Here is a 16,267-nt window from a genome sequence, read left to right on the forward strand (position 1 = left end):
TGATTTACAATCTGGGTAGAGTAATTTAAGTGCACAAGACATTCAAACATATTCGAATTAAATATCTAACAAATATATATATATATTCTGTATTTAAACATTTAAGTTTGATAGATTCAAATTGGTGTTTGTGGCCTCAATCCAAGGACAGATATGTGAATTCACTCATTATTACATCATTCATCACCAAACTATGGTATCAACACTAATAATAACGAATAATTTACCTTAATTAATTCAAATAAGAGCTATGAGTTATGAGCTATTCCTCACATCATTATCCAGATTGACTAGAACTCGCCCAGTTTTTGCATTTGTGAGACCAGGGCAAAGCTTCCAGAATTGAAACAGGAATAAAAATCTAAAAGGTCAGACCCTGAAAATAAAACAATCATCTCTATAGCAAACATCTCTTCCTGGGGCTGTTTGCACTGGCTCTGCTGTCTGTACACAGGTGAAAATCCTCTTCACTGGCTATCAAAGTAGATGGGGAAATGTAATGTTAAAGTAGAAAGAAACCTGAATTTAATAGATCAACATTCTTTTTAGTATAAGCAACCCAAACTTTACCGCAAAACTCAAATAAACACACTTCAAAATCCGATTGGAAGTTTCCTTCCCCCCTTTGTATTTTGTCCTATTAATAAAGACATAAATTAGAAACATGCAATGCATGAGTATTTGTCAAAACCATAATAATAAAATTATACCCTATCCAACGATATTTCACAAATATTGGTTTGTTTTTTCCCTCGTCACAAAGAGAAGAAAAATCACGTGGCACTACAAACATGCCCATTAAGTTTCACCTCTAAACCAACCAAGCTTCTCAATGACAACAACAACAACGGCCCAACAGGAAGAGGCCCTGCCACCTCAATGAAGGGGACCAGACCCCCATCGATGGCTGACATGGGGGGAAGACTCTAAAGGGAGGACAGAGTGTCATCTGTCAGTCTGCTGTTTGGATCAGTTGTTCTGTGATTTGACAGTCAGCTCCCTCTTGAGGCCAAGTGCTGCAGTTCATCTAAACTACTACAGTACTGTAGTACATTCTAAAAATCCTTATTGATTGCACATTAGAATGAGAATTTCCCTTGTTCCTGGTATGTCCAAAAAAAAACAACAACTGAATATAATTTAATAAAAACAGAAAAAACAAATATTATGTCTTCTCTGTATGGATATGATAGCATCACACATTTGCAGCAGATATTTCACCTACACACCCAGCATGGGAATCTCCTGTTTCACCACATCCCAAAGGTGCTCTACTGGAATGAAATCAGGTGACCACGGCGGCATGCTGCTTTATCCGGGTGGAAAAGAATGATCATCACCATGTATTATAAAAGTCATCAATGCTTTTGTGGCACTACTCTCAGTGAAGGCTTTGGTAAAAAATAAATAAAGAAAACCTCCACCCACAATCCCATGAAATGCTGATCGAGAGTTTAGAGATTGCTGATTACACATTAGGTATTCTTTAATCTTTTTAATGAATATTCCAGGAAAAGAATCTCAGCAATGAACATGTCAGCGGTCACACATGAGGAAATAATGCTTTTACTTATCAAATAGTCAATTATTATATGAAGCAATACAGCACAGCCTTTCAGACACATTGTTCATGATTAAAAATTAAACCCAACATCACAGTGAGGCAAATATGCTTCCGTCTTTGTGAAAAATTGCCCGGTGAAAGAAAATCGAATGTATTTCATATGTAGTGTTTACTAAAGTTGTCTCAGGCTTTCAGCATTCAGAAGAAGAAGAATTCATACTTTCTTATTCCAGTGCCATCAAAATTGTGAGTTAAAAATAGTAACTTAAAATAAGTCTCATGCTAATTGAGAACATTCATTAATTATTACAATGAAGTTACATTTTGCACACACCTCCAAAACCAACTTCCTTGACCAGGTCTTGCTGTACGTCACAAATTCTCCCTCACCCCTCCTAGAAGGAGATGTTGTTGTATAAAAGCAACACCCAAGCATTTCATCTTACTTTTGCAGAGGAAGGTAGGAGCAGACAAGGTACCAGTGGGAGAAGTGTCCACCTCCTGTACAACGGGACATTTTACGTTACATTGGCAGTTCAACTCTACCTCCTTCTGACTCTCCACCATGAAGATCTGGTCTCTGGGATTTTGCCTAATGGCTCTGCTGACATTAACAAAGGTAATTTTTAAAAACGTTCTTTGAGAAAAAACTGCCAAAAGCCTTTACTATTGTTGTGATATTTTTTATCTACTTAACAAGATGTAACTGGTAAATTAAGAGAAGAAAACCTTGGAAAAGTGTGTGTGGTCAAGTCAGCCTGCATGTTTGTCCCTTTGTCCTGAAAGATCTGTTTTCCATGTTGTCAAGTAGTTTGTGTGCAGTTATGAAATTATTATTACAGTGAATCATGTAGCCTGAATATTACAATTACGTGTTCATAGTATAGACGTGTCTAACACGGAAGAACCTGTCCATTGAAGAATGGATGGTAACTGTGTAAAGTATTGTTGGCTTTTACTATAGCTTTTATTTTGTTTGAATACTGACCTGAATGTTTTTTTAACTGTATTTGAAACCAGGCTCAACCCACAGTTAGAGCTAATTTAACCATGAGTACCACTGAAGACATGTCCTCGACCACCACTACAAGGGAAGTGACCAAAACCATAACAACCGACATCCCCCCGACCACTACAACCAGTCATCCTGCAACAACTACGCCCCCACCCACCACTACAAGTGAAAAGACCACCACCACACAGACCACTACAACCAGTCATCCTGCAACAACTACGCCCCCACCCACCACTACAAGTGAAAAGACCACCACTACACAGACCACTACAACCAGTCATCCTGCAACAACTACGCCCCCACCCACCACTACAAGTGAAAAGACCACCACCACACCAACCACTACAACCAGTCATCCTGCAACAACTACGCCCCCACCCACCACTACAAGTGAAAAGACCACCACTACACAGACCACTACAACCAGTCATCCTGCAACAACTACGCCCCCACCCACCACTACAAGTGAAAAGACCACCACCACACCAACCACTACAACCAGTCATCCTGCGACAACTACGCCCCCACCCACCACTACAAGTGAAAAGACCACCACCACACCAACCACTACAACCAGTCATCCTGCGACAACTAGGCCCCCACCCACCACTACAAGTGAAAAGACCACCACCACAGAGACCACAACCACTGCAACCACAACAACACCCAGCGGAGGCTCAGGAGTCAAAGCTTCTCTGATGTTGTCTCTTGTGCCACTGATGCTCCACACGCTCTTCAAAGCTGCAAATTTAGCCTAAAATGACGGTAAATGAAATGTTTAAATTACTTTGTGTTCAAAAACACAAATGAAGTCTGACTAAATACATCCAAAAAAAGGAGTGAAATATTGAATAAAATCTACAAAATAGCATTTATAACATTTCCAGATTATTCTTATGTCACTGTGTAACTCTCGCATTGAATTGAATGAGAAAATGCATTTACACTTTTGACTTTTAGTGAATATTATAAGCTTAAGGTTTCGTCGGCAGTTCTATAGCATCACAATAACATTTCAAAGAAGCCGACACTAGAGCTCTTAATACCAGCATCAATGTCCAAGCCCGGTTATAATCAGCTGCTATCATCGCTAACGAGATGTCTTGCTAGCGGCTAAACTTAGTGAAACCTCTTACTTTGTTTATGACAAACCAGCAAGTCAACGTGACGTCACAGATGTGAACCAGCGTGGATTGCTGTTTTTAGCGCGAGTCATTGGATGCGTGGCGTGAGTGTGTGTGAAAAAGCTTGTGTGTGTGTCACAGGGGAAAGCGTGAGCGATGGCAGCCTGTAGCTGTGTTTGTTGGCGTGACAACAACTTTCCTAACAGTTAAACATCAAGCAAGTGCAACACAAGACAAAGCAAGACAGCAAATAACTTACTGAATAGTCCAACAGAAATGTAACATGCAAAATAACCTACACTTTCACTCATGTTGGCCTATGTGATCATGAGGTCAGAATGCACACAGAAATGTACCTAATAGTACACACTTGTTGCAATTTTCATTTTCAATAAAGGGGTAAATTGGCCTTTAATTATGTGTCCATCTTTAATGTACCCAACCCACATAGCTTTACGTTTTTTTCCACCTCAAACACACCTGTAAAATTATGTAATTCATACTTATAGAAATAACTATGTAGTCATATAGCTAGATACGGACAATAGGTCTACATAGCTGTGTATAATAAATACTATGATTTTTACCATGTTCTTTTCATTCATATCTTGCTGTGGGCTCATACAAATATGAATGCCATTTGTTAAGTGTTCATAAAGCTGGGCAGGAACAGGCTGGTAAAAAGGGAACCTTACAGAGTTTTTATTTATTACTATCATAGATAAATGTTCCAGTATCTTATTTGTGGTATCGTATCAAAAGTATTGACAGTATCGAGTATTGTAATATTTTGGCAGGTATAGTACCAAAGTCATCATTTTGGTATCGTGACAACCCTAGCTGCAGATATATAAAATGATAAAAGCAGCACTGGGACTGGGACAGTCTGGGACTAGTAAAAAAGCACTAAATATCTACTTAGATTCAAAGGAGAGGTATAGGCTTAAGACAAAGAACAAGTTGAACGAATGACCAGTTTATCGCTTCACAGGTGGTCATGTAATAATAACAATATAAAAACAGTGTAAAATAAAAAAGAAGAATAGATTGTTGGGAAATTGTATGATTCTTGTAAAATAACTGTTTCCGGTGTGTGTATATGTACAGTGCAGAGGATATAGTCCGTTCATCCATGAGTATTGTGTGCTGGAGTTCTGTTCTGGTCCGGGTCTTTATGTGTACTGTATCTCTTAACTACCTTGCTACTGGTCTACCTGGCGGCAGGACTGGGGTCTGATGTCTTCTTGAAAGGCGAATCAGGTTCGGTCTGGATCATTCGGTAGGCCACACCGCATCCACGATCTGGGTTTAGCTCTCCACCTCAGCATTCAGGTTTACAGGATTCAGGTTCTTCTAGTGTGAATTAAAAAAAAACATCTACACAAAGTGTAGAATAATCAGTGTGTTTTCTAATTCTATTTCTTACATGAGATCTCAATAATTTATTTTCTATATGTGTAACCATTACTGGGCTGCACTCAGATTACACTAAGATAATAGAACAACATCACAGTTACCACTCTTATAACATTGCAACTTCACTTGCTTAGAAGCTTGCATTTTCAATGTGCTTCACTTAATAACAATGTAATTCAAAACGACGAGTATTTTACAACAGTAAACAAAAAGCCTATCTGTTTTACACATCTTTTTTCATTAATACGTTATGTGATAACTCATTACTATATCATGTCACGATACTTGAACATGAGTAGCATGATGCTAGCAGAGACTAGCTAAACGTGTCCACTCACCGGAGTTTCCAGTATGGGATTATTCTACGAAATTTCTTCAGTTGACATTCTCAACTGGCTGTCTAGTTGGAAAATAGTCTTATTAGTATAATTGCATGTAAACTAAGTAAATATTTCGAATGTTTTATATCATTTCATTACGAAATCCGGTAGCTTCTTTCGTTCATGTCTCTTGGCTGGACTAAAAGGATTTCTTATTCATGGGAAGTTCCCTTGAACTGAACGCCAAGTGCGCCCCCTTTAGGCAATAACAGGTACTACTCCTGATATTATTAGCTCTCATTTCATGAGGGTTGCACATACTACCATACCATTTGCATTCAGTTGTATACATTTTTATATTTTATCAAAACAAACAATGCATAATCAAATGAGTATGAATACACGTTTATTTCTCTAATGTAACTGGGGAAAGAAGATAACTATATAGCTAATTATCTACTCAAAATGTGTACAACTTTTGTCCAATCTTCAGATCGATAGAGGGCAAGCAGAGCCTATGGATGATCTCCTTTGTACTGCTTTAGTTGGAAAGAACTGAAGTTCACATCTAAACAAACTTTTCCCTTTGAAAATAATAATACTTCCATAACCTCTAAGTGAGAACATTTTTTCCTCTCTGTCACGGCGTATGTGCACAGTGACCCACCTGTAGAGCAGTGTAGAGAGAAGTGCCTTTTAATTTAAGGTAAGCAGCTTGAGAAACCACAATCCCTTGCATTATTGGGGTCTGAAAGAGGGAGATATTTTCTCTGTGGACTTCTCTTTTGTATAAAACATTTGTATGTTACTGCTACTGTCGCCATAGCACCCGACTGACTGTGATCTGATGAGGCTTTGTGTTGTTTAATCAAGAGTAAGGCTCCGTAATAGTTTTGGTTGTTTGTTATGACGTAGATTTGATCTTCTCTTCTCATTTTTGCTTTAAATATTTAGATAACAATACTGGATATGACATGGTGAGATGGTCCACAACAGGAAGACAGAACATGATCCCAGCAGGTGCAGTGACAAACATGATATCACCATGTACTATAAAAATCTTGCTTGTGGCACTACTCTCAGTGAAGGCTCTGGTAACCCCCGCACCCCACAATTCCATAATTTAAGATAATTAGCATGATTTCGGGAGGGGGTATTCCCATACATACAGATCAACCCACTCTTCTCCTTCTCAAGTACGCATTCTAAATTTCCACCACCCCAAACCTCTCTTTTATTTTCTTTTTCTCTCCCTCTTTTCCACCCTCTTCATAGGGCGCTGAAGGGGTTCGACGTAGCTCCCCAGAACCCAGCCGAACCGACTAGTCTAAATCGATCAACAACACATTAACTCACGTTGAGCGCTTCCAGTGAATGTCGTGGTCCTTGCAAGTGAAAATGAGAGTGTTACACCTCCACCCCGGCTCGGGGGAGGAGGAGGACGCAACTACCCAAGTCCACGCCCGCTGGATGCGGGAACCTGTATATTAGGCACCACGACGCTACAACACAATAAACAAGCACACGCTGCAACAACGGAGTACTGAGCGTTGTTTTTTTTCCCCATTCAATGATCAGGTGTAATGACAATACATACAACACAACACCAATAATTACACACAAGTAAGTAGACACGGGATAGGAGGGCTAACAGGTGACAAGGCCTGTGGAGTAGGGCAGTGGCAGCGGTCTGTCAAAGCAAAGAAACAATAACAGAAAGGGACCCTGAGCTTCCCTACTCCTCTAAACCTACCTACCACACTCTAACCTACCACACCACTTACCTCACTGCTACAACACACTGGGCAAATGACAAGCTTTCCACATATCCTTTTTCATTTTCACCCAATAGTAACTGGTTTTTATTGTTTTTAATTGCATTTATTATGCCTGGTTTAGCTGTTGCTTCTGTTATGTTTGTGCTATATCTGTGCTGGTTTTTCTGTACTGGTTTGGTCTTTGAGTACCATGTGAAGTTCTGTTTAAATAAAATGTATTAATATTATTACTGGATTTTGGTAACAAATGGTATTCTATCTTAATGTACAATCTGGTGTATATATATGCATTCCACACAATGTGTTTGTGTCTGGATTGTATTTATGGTACTATAAATAGTAATAAATGTGTAATGTGGTGTTATGGAATGATATTATTTAATTTTTTCATATCTCCAGATGCAGAGACCCTCGCCTCCTAAAGAAAGCTCAGGTCCCCAGATTCACCTCTCTGTGATCCTTATAGGTTTTTATTTATTATAGTTATTGGTGTAAGTAATTGTTTTAATAGAAGAAGTAGCAGTCTATAAATGCATATTGATAAAGCTATAATCATCTGCAATAGTTCAAATCACTCAAAATATGACCACAACGACTTTCAACCCCATTCTTGAACATCACTGATCTGGTTATTCTCTGTGCTTAAATATACTGTAGATGAAGGTGAAGAGACATGTAGGATCACACCTAGCACAGCAGCCAGTGATACACAGAGCACGCAGCAGGTAAGTCTATTTATTAATCTTTAAGCTTACAAAACAATCATTTATCTACACCTAATTCAAATGTGAATGATTGTTGACCATTAAACACGACTGATCTTGAAAAAAATGATTTAGATGCATTTACTGCCTGTTCAGTCATTGTATTGTCTATTTCCATAAAGTATCTGTATTAATAGATGAACATCAATTGTACAGACATAACAGAGTTTAAAGATCTCTGATTACACATTAGCTATTCTTTAGACTATTAATGTTTTTTTCAGGGAAAGAATCTCAATGACATTCAGCGGTCACACACGAGGAAATAATATTCTTACTTATTGAATAGTCAAATATTATATGAAGTTATACAGCACAGAAGCCGTTCAGACACATTTGTTTATAGTTAAACATTAAACCCGATGTCAACATCACAGTGAGGCAAATATGCTTCCGTCTGTGAAAAACGGATTTCATATGTAGTGTTTACTAAAGTTGTCTCAGGCTTTCAGCATTCAGAAGAAGAAGAATTCATACTTTCTTATTCCAGTGCCATCAAAATTGTGAGTTAAAAATAGTAACTTAAAATAAGTCTCATGCTAATTGAGAACATTCATTAATTATTACAATGAAGTTACATTTTGCACACACCTCCAAAACCAACTTCCTTGACCAGGTCTTGCTGTACGTCACAAATTCTCCCTCACCCCTCCTAGAAGGAGATGTTGTTGTATAAAAGCAACACCCAAGCATTTCATCTTACTTTTGCAGAGGAAGGTAGGAGCAGACAAGGTACCAGTGGGAGAAGTGTCCACCTCCTGTACAACGGGACATTTTACGTTACATTGGCAGTTCAACTCTACCTCCTTCTGACTCTCCACCATGAAGATCTGGTCTCTGGGATTTTGCCTAATGGCTCTGCTGACATTAACAAAGGTAATTTTTAAAAACGTTCTTTGAGAAAAAACTGCCAAAAGCCTTTACTATTGTTGTGATATTTTTTATCTACTTAACAAGATGTAACTGGTAAATTAAGAGAAGAAAACCTTGGAAAAGTGTGTGTGGTCAAGTCAGCCTGCATGTTTGTCCCTTTGTCCTGAAAGATCTGTTTTCCATGTTGTCAAGTAGTTTGTGTGCAGTTATGAAATTATTATTATAGTTAATAATTTTTTTAAAATAACAATATAAAGTTATATAGAAGTGTCTAACACAATGACTTGGAAAATACTTGTCCATTGATGCATGGATGCTAACTGTGGAAAGTATTTTATTTGTAATATTGACCTGAATGTTTTTTTTTTTTTAACTGTATTTGAAACCAGGCGAATTTAACCATGAATACCACTGAAGACATGTCCTCGACCACCACTACAAGGGAAGTGACCAAAACCATGCCGACCGACATCCCCCCGACCACTACAACCAGTCCTCCTGCAACAACTACGCCCCCACCCACCACTACAAGTGAAAAGACCACCACCATACAGACCACTACCACCAGTCCTGCTGCAACAACTATGCCCCCACCCACCACTACAAGTGAAAAGACCACCACCACACCGACAAATACAACTGCTTCTCCAACCACCCACCCAGTGAGTACCAGTGCTTCCACAACCGACCCAGTCACCACGGGAACAAGCTCCACTGCAACCACACAAACAACCAACAGAAGCTCAGGAGTCAAAGCTTCTCTGATGTTGTCTCTTGTGCCATTGATTCTCCACACGCTCGTCAAAGCTGCAAATTTAGACTAAAATGACTAAAATTAATATAACAATGTTTCAAAATGGGTATTATTTGGAACGAATTTAGCATGTAAACAAAGTCATGATGAATTAGAGCTGTGCTGAAGATGTATAAAATAAAAGGATTTATCCACATCATTTGCTTTCAGTTGTTTGTATTTTTCTTATTCATTAAAAAAAAAACCAATTCATAATCAAATGAGATTCCATTAAATATGTAAAGTATCAATTCAAAGTCTCTTTCTAATGTAACCTTGAAATGTGTACAACTTTTGTTCAGTCTTCAGATCGACAGAGGGCAAGCAGAGCCTGTAGATGATCTCCTTTGTACTGCTTCTGTTGGAAAGAAGTTCACATGTAAACAAACTTTACCTAATTGAAAATAATAAGAAACACTTCCATAACCTCGAAGGGAGAAAATGTTTTACTCTCTGTCACGGTGTATGTGCACAGTGGCCCACCTGTAGAGCAGTGTAGAGAGAAGTGCCTGTTAATTTAAGGTAAGCAGCTCGGATACACAGCAGATCTTCCTCCGCGTGTGAAATCACAATCCCTTGCATTATTGGGGTCTGAAACGGATATTTTCTCTGTGAACTTTTTGTATAAAACATTTTTATGTCACGTACAGGTTATGCATTCACTTAAAAAATAAATGTGTCCTGTTTGTCTGAATGAACAGAATTATCATTGCAATTTTTGGAGACAGTTTTAATCAGAAAAATCATTTTCTTAATTTACCAGACAGTTAATGTTTCTTCTTGTTTCTTTGGAAAAAAGCAGTTACATCTTTACAGTATTTTTTATTCAGACCCTCTGTCAGTTGGCTGTTTGGATCAGTTGTGATCAAGCTGTAGTATTTTCACACTGCCCTTTTTCAGAAGTCTTGAATGATAATCTTGTTCGTTCAGAGAAAACGCATGAGGGCATTTTCCATGGGTCAACCACTCATCTTTGTATATCTAGCACTAGAAATGTTCTTTTTCTGGTCAAGGTGAAAAAACATTTATCAAAATGAAAGGGATTGAAAACCAAGTAAGTAAGTATTGGTCTACGTTGCACATGCTAAGAAAACATCAACAATCTAGTTAATTTATTTATTTAGACTGTGGTAGAAATAAATCCATAATAATGGCAATGACCATTTCCTTCATAATTATTTGATTGATTATTAGTAAAAATTGTAGAATGATTCAAATAATCTTTGTAGAGATAAATGCAACAATGAATCACTTCATCCAATCAACAATCATTCACAGAATGGTTTGTTCATCTTATTGTCAATTTACACAATCAGAACAAAACGGACTGTTGATTTTGTTATTATCTTACCTTCGTGTTAACTAGTCTTTTGGCGAGGTAGACACCAGGGTTTTGGATGCACTGTACTGTCATGGCACAGATATCAAAGTGAGTTGATCAAAGTAGTGAGTCCGTACCACACAGTATCTCTCAAACTATATCTACCTAGAACTTTCAAACCCCGTCGAATGTCCCCTGTGAACTTTGTCTCCAGGGCCTGGTCCACGGTCTGTCCTCTCTCCAGCTCCAGTCCGTCCAGCACTGCCGACGAAGGGGATCCAACAGGCTCACATTTAAAGAACGTCACCTGACAAACTGAAACGCACGTGCAAGAACTGATTCACAAACGTTTCACCTTTGTTCAGATGATCCGAGTCTCTAGAGGTTAGAATGTTGATCCACGGTCCCGCATCAGCTTTTTTCCCCTTCAGTGAAGCAGACAGAGACTGAAAATGATAAAAACACATTTACAAAAGAGCTGAAATCTTAGATGGTCTGCCTTACAACCAGGGTACTCATTCCATAATAAAGTAGTTTGTTGATTTGCATGTTTTCACAAAGAGCCGCTCAAAAATGAGTGAGTGAGAAAGGCATATTCAATTATGGCAGCCTATTTTCATGCCCGTTGCTCGTATCTTTACTACCATTGTAGCTCAGTGTTACAAATTTGCATAGCATCTTCTTTATGTTATTCAAATTTTATTCTGAGAGCTGAAAAATTGAAAATATTACCTCAATATCTTTTTGAACTCCAACAGAAATATTGTCTTTCTGTTGGATGGAGAAAAAAAAACACTTTAAATATCTAAATAGAAAAATCACACATAAAGGATACAAATCTAAATACATATTCATTGCTATTACACACAAAATATAAGTTGTGAGAATAATATGAAATGTGGGTCATAAGTTCCCATGACAAGTGATAAGTTTAAAGCTTTAGCGTACTAACCCATAGCATATATTTTATTATACTTTTATTTTTTTAAAATCTTATTTCTGTACTACGTTGTCATTATTGTACCGTCTTCCGTTATGCACCAATCGCCAAGTCAAATTCCATGTATGTCTATCATATTATGGCAATAAACGTTTCCTGATTCATTGATTTCGCAACATTATTAATGCCACTAGCTTTACTTATGAGGTTGAAGGTGACAATACAATAAATATCAAAATTACATTTAACAAAGCCAAAACAAGGTTAGTGAAGTCCCCACTGGTTTCCCCTCTCAGTTCCTTCTCCAGCTCCTTCTTGAACACTAAAAAAAGGCATTATACGGATGAGTGAGTATTAAATGTCATACAAGCAAGTTAACCCAAGGACAAAACTAAATGGGAAAAGGACTAGAAGAGTTCTGTGACTCACAAAGCTTGTACATGGCGCTGATTTCTCGAAGCTTCTCGCCGGATCGTGTACACAGGATCTCCAGCAGCGTTTCCTCATCTGTGCCCAGCCCCTGTGTGTTATATTGTGGAATGAAGCTAAAGGTAAAAGTCCCGCAAAATAACCACAAAACACCCACTCACCGCCATGGCTTGTTGCAGGCGAAACGCCTCATACTGCAGAGGAGGCATCAACAACTCCAGCAGCAGAATCTCCAGTTGTCCTGACGTTGCTTTCTTCACTCCAACCGCCAGGTCCTGCCACAGTCAGAATGAACATTGACATCTCTGCTGACTCTCAATGTACTAGATGCAACAAAAACTTACTGTAGGCCTTTAAAAAGTGATATTACTGCATTAAAAAAACAAAAGTTGAAGTAATTATGCATCAGTAGGAAGAAAAAGCATGACATAAAGGAATGGAAGTGAGGCATGTGTCAGATCTTTTGACTTAAGAAGGGTACTTGAGTAAATGCAGCCTTCTTAGTTCCACATTCGGCCACAGGTCATTCAGCCTGATTTTAATGCATTTTAATGTGTTTCATCCAGTTCATTCTTGTCCTTTCGTGGCTGTGTTTAGCCGCTTGTTAGGCACCACCTTTTAGACACATGTAAAAGCCTCAAACTTAAGAAGAGGGGTAGTTACAGACCTTTGTGGATTTGCAGTACAATGTGTTCAACTCTATCATGCTTGTGATAAACACAGACCTTATTTCAGATATATTTACCAAAAACCCATTGATGTGGAGACGAGGGAACCGGAAGTTTTAAGAGTTGTTCCCTCACCACCTCCTCGACTCAAACGAGCTTTGTTTGTGACACCACCAACTTAAATAAGGTAATTAGTTGTGAGTCTGTTTTTATGACTACACAAAGAAGCTCCTGTGCAACAGAAAGTAGTTCCCACCACACGTGTTTACCTTAAGTCAATTAAATAGTTGGCTAAACATTCCCTTACAGTTTTATCTGTAACACATCGTGTTCATGACCACGTCAGCGCATCCTGCTTCCACTCTAAATAAAGGTGTGACCTGAACCTTTTAACTGTGCAGATGATGTTTGAGCAGCAAACACTTGAAGGTTACAGATGAGCAAACACACTCATTGCCTACACACAGTGTTGTCATCACAACTAAACACTCAGTTGTGCTTTGAACTTTGCGTCGTGTTGCTCTGAGTGGGATGTTTTAGCTTCTACATACTTACTACACGCTTCAAACCGTTTCATGCGTTTCCTGACCTTTTGTGTGATTTTCTCAAAGGTCTCGGAGATCTCTTGTCTCTGAGCGTTGCTCCGATTGGTCAGGATTCTCACCAGGGTCGCCGCGTCTGAGCCAAGGGGGAACAATGTCACATCGCTATGTTTAGCCGTGGCAGGGGTGGAAGAGCAGGGATGGGTACAGCTTCATTCAACATTGATGCTCGACCACACGGCTTTCTAAAAAAAAACATCTTTTTTCAGCAGAGGTACCTTTCTTCTGCAGCGCTGTCTGGATCTCCCTTGCATCTCGCTCGGGGTGGAAATTGGGGAACGGTCGCACCGTTCCAAGGGTTCCCCAACACATATTCTACGTGATCAACAGGAAGAGTAAGAGAGAGGGAAACAAACAATTGGTTGAAATCCCAAAACGATAAGGAGAAGGTTTGACCCAAATCCGTACACTGGACACACCTCCTGTCTGCATGAGGATATTTATACGTATATGATATGATGAGATACAGGTACATACGATCAATTGAATGAGATACAAGAGGAGATAAGGATTTGTAAAGAAATGAAGGTTTTGGCCAAAGGTGGACAAAAGATATTTTGTAGTGCTGCTGTGATTAGGTCGAGTTGCTTGAAGAAGCAGTTGAACCACGTAAGTGCTGAACTATTGACGACCTATTGTCTGTTACGTATTCCACCCACTGCGAAGGCAACACACACACATAGGGAGTTTTGTACACAACGTCAGAAGGATCCACGAACACAAGACAGATTGCATTATCTCTGTGGACTGTGGTGTCTCAGGAGACTCTGTCCCCAAACAAAGACGCAAGGAGGGGCAGGAAACTGTCTACTTACATGAGATTGGAAATATTCAGGGTCCATGGTTTTGTCTGAACTGTAAGAGATTAATTGTCGATACACATAGGTAGAGTAAATAAATAACACCCTCAGAGGCACGGAGCCAAAGAAAAGAAACCCAATTACACATTTTGAGAGTGTCACTTGACCACAGTATCTAAAGAATCCTTATTTTTCCCTACCTGAAACTCTGTGGCAGCTGTAAGAAGGAGTGGAGGGAGAGGAGATCTCTTTTTACAGCACTGTTATCAGCCCTGCACTCACTGTGGCTGTGCCACACCTGCTGCAAATCGATCACACAACTGACCAATCGGAGCACAGCTTCGTCAGTTCCATTGGCCTGCAGGATTGCTGTGACAACCCACCTGTAAAATCATTCATCAAAACCATTCCTCGCAGAGGAGGAATCCAGAACAGCAGGTTTGTTTACAGGTGGCTGAAGACATATTTGTGATATGACCCCTAATCTGTAGATCTTGGCTGGTCTCACTGAAACTGAAAGAATTTTCGTTGTGTTCGACTACACAAGGAAACCCCATTATTAAAGGGTTGTTCAGTTAGTCATTTTGCACCAAGGTGGAGCAGGTATCATGCCAGGTGTCTCAGAGAGGGGTCAACTCCGGTTTCAAGGGTAAAATCGACCTCCCTTGGACACACAACCCGCCTGAGACACGCAATCGGGATACTTAGGGGCTTTTTAGCACCTGTATCTGTGGCCGCGGGTGTGATAATGATCTGATACGCCCAGTATTTCCCCAAGAGAAGGGGGAGGAGACAAAGAAGACGTATCATATTCTTTTTCTAAGGAGGCACAGAAAACAGGCCATGCAAGTTATTGTCACGCTGAAACACACAGAGGACGAGCATTTACACACAAACAGGTCACCTGTGTGGTTAGTACAAACAAAGTTGATCCAAAGCAAACCCTTCTTTGTGTTATGTGGATGTGGAAGAAAGAAGTTTGACCAGATGAAGGCAAAGTAGTGTGAAGAATATGTAAATGAAGTGTATTTGCGTTGAGGTGCACGTGTATTTGTTTAAAAATAAGAGAGTGGGGTTTGAACCTCTCTGAACAAGCAAAGCCTCTTTCGCCGACAATAGTCATCTGGCTCGGGTAGAAAAATAAAAAAATAGTTTAATAACTTAAATCATTTAATAACAGAAGCAATACAATTACAAAACGAAATACGGTATGAATAACATAGTCCCCTCATCCAGTCTTAATGACCATCAATAATGTTCTTCTGTCTGCCTCTTCTCCAGTTCAGCTTTTCTAATCTCGTTCGGGTGTCCCACAGTTCCTCCCACGTTGTCCTTCCTGCGAAGACCAAAAAAAAAATATTTTGGGAGAAATGTGGAAGAAATCCATGAAGAATGGAGTAAGAACCTTCCTCTAGGCTTTAACGTTACATTATGGCAAGATTTTATGTGTTCAGTTATTAAATGAATTAAATGATTATGAATAACGTGTGTCTAATTCATATTGCAGTTATTTAATCCAACAACTAAAATCTAATAACACACAAACTGCAATTCTCCCACTAATCATTATCACACACATTATAATTTCCACCACTGCTAAGTATTAGTTGGCATCATTGAAATTGTTGAATTACTAGTATTTGTCTTTTGTTACTTATTCAGTTTTTGAAAAGTAACAGTTGTATCTATTTAATATTCTGCGCATCCCAATACAAGATACATAGAGTGGACATGAATACTACACCATTAGCACATGTTTTTCCACTGTGCACATGGACATTTTAGAAAGCCATTAATCACAGACACACAAATCAATCACTCACCGTGCCTTCAAACAGCCAGGGGAACTAAAGAGGTTAA

At 39.1% G+C, this 16,267-nt stretch overlaps 3 protein-coding genes across 3 annotated transcripts; 2 read left to right on the plus strand and 1 right to left on the minus strand.

The window, feature by feature from the left end:
- The first annotated feature begins 1,999 nt into the window (after window positions 1–1,999).
- On the plus strand, window positions 2,000–4,264 carry LOC119219410 (integumentary mucin C.1). The gene is made up of 2 exons (XM_037474605.2): window positions 2,000–2,183; window positions 2,585–4,264. Exons 1-2 carry the CDS (start codon window positions 2,130–2,132, stop codon window positions 3,335–3,337), a joined length of 807 nt encoding a protein of 268 aa, XP_037330502.2. The 5' UTR covers window positions 2,000–2,129; the 3' UTR covers window positions 3,338–4,264.
- Window positions 4,265–8,679: 4,415 nt separating this feature from the next.
- On the plus strand, window positions 8,680–9,870 carry LOC119218852 (integumentary mucin C.1-like). Its single transcript, XM_037473579.2, has 2 exons — window positions 8,680–8,857; window positions 9,244–9,870. The coding sequence occupies exons 1-2, from the start codon at window positions 8,804–8,806 to the stop codon at window positions 9,676–9,678; spliced, it is 489 nt and encodes a 162-aa protein (XP_037329476.2). The 5' UTR covers window positions 8,680–8,803; the 3' UTR covers window positions 9,679–9,870.
- On the minus strand, window positions 9,834–14,566 carry anxa14 (annexin A14). Its single transcript, XM_037473578.2, has 12 exons — window positions 14,423–14,566; window positions 13,826–13,922; window positions 13,595–13,683; window positions 12,499–12,612; window positions 12,338–12,428; window positions 12,151–12,230; window positions 11,701–11,739; window positions 11,324–11,414; window positions 11,134–11,229; window positions 10,999–11,054; window positions 10,131–10,238; window positions 9,834–10,005 (listed from the first exon to the last, which is right to left on the minus strand). Exons 1-12 carry the CDS (start codon window positions 14,447–14,449, stop codon window positions 9,946–9,948), a joined length of 948 nt encoding a protein of 315 aa, XP_037329475.2. The 5' UTR covers window positions 14,450–14,566; the 3' UTR covers window positions 9,834–9,945.
- Between the last annotated feature and the right edge of the window lie 1,701 nt (window positions 14,567–16,267).

Source organism: Pungitius pungitius, chromosome 17 (assembly GCF_949316345.1).
Source record: "Pungitius pungitius chromosome 17, fPunPun2.1, whole genome shotgun sequence".
Taxonomy (NCBI): domain Eukaryota; kingdom Metazoa; phylum Chordata; class Actinopteri; order Perciformes; family Gasterosteidae; genus Pungitius; species Pungitius pungitius.

What these genes read in the sequence shown, in the direction of transcription:
- LOC119219410 (XM_037474605.2), top strand. Translation starts at nt 2,130, where the DNA reads ATGAAGATCTGGTCTCTGGGATTTTGCCTAATGGCTCTGCTGACATTA. An exon ending in CTCTGCTGACATTAACAAAG is followed by an intron (nt 2,184 to 2,584) that starts GTAATTTTTAAA and finishes ATTTGAAACCAG; the next exon opens with GCTCAACCCACAGTTAGAGC.
- LOC119218852 (XM_037473579.2), top strand. Translation starts at nt 8,804, where the DNA reads ATGAAGATCTGGTCTCTGGGATTTTGCCTAATGGCTCTGCTGACATTA. An exon ending in CTCTGCTGACATTAACAAAG is followed by an intron (nt 8,858 to 9,243) that starts GTAATTTTTAAA and finishes ATTTGAAACCAG; the next exon opens with GCGAATTTAACCATGAATAC.
- anxa14 (XM_037473578.2), bottom strand. Translation starts at nt 14,449, where the DNA reads ATGGACCCTGAATATTTCCAATCTCAT. An exon ending in TTGAGAAAATCACACAAAAG is followed by an intron (nt 12,613 to 13,594) that starts GTCAGGAAACGC and finishes TGACTGTGGCAG; the next exon opens with GACCTGGCGGTTGGAGTGAA. An exon ending in CAGCGCCATGTACAAGCTTT is followed by an intron (nt 12,231 to 12,337) that starts GTGAGTCACAGA and finishes GCCTTTTTTTAG; the next exon opens with TGTTCAAGAAGGAGCTGGAG.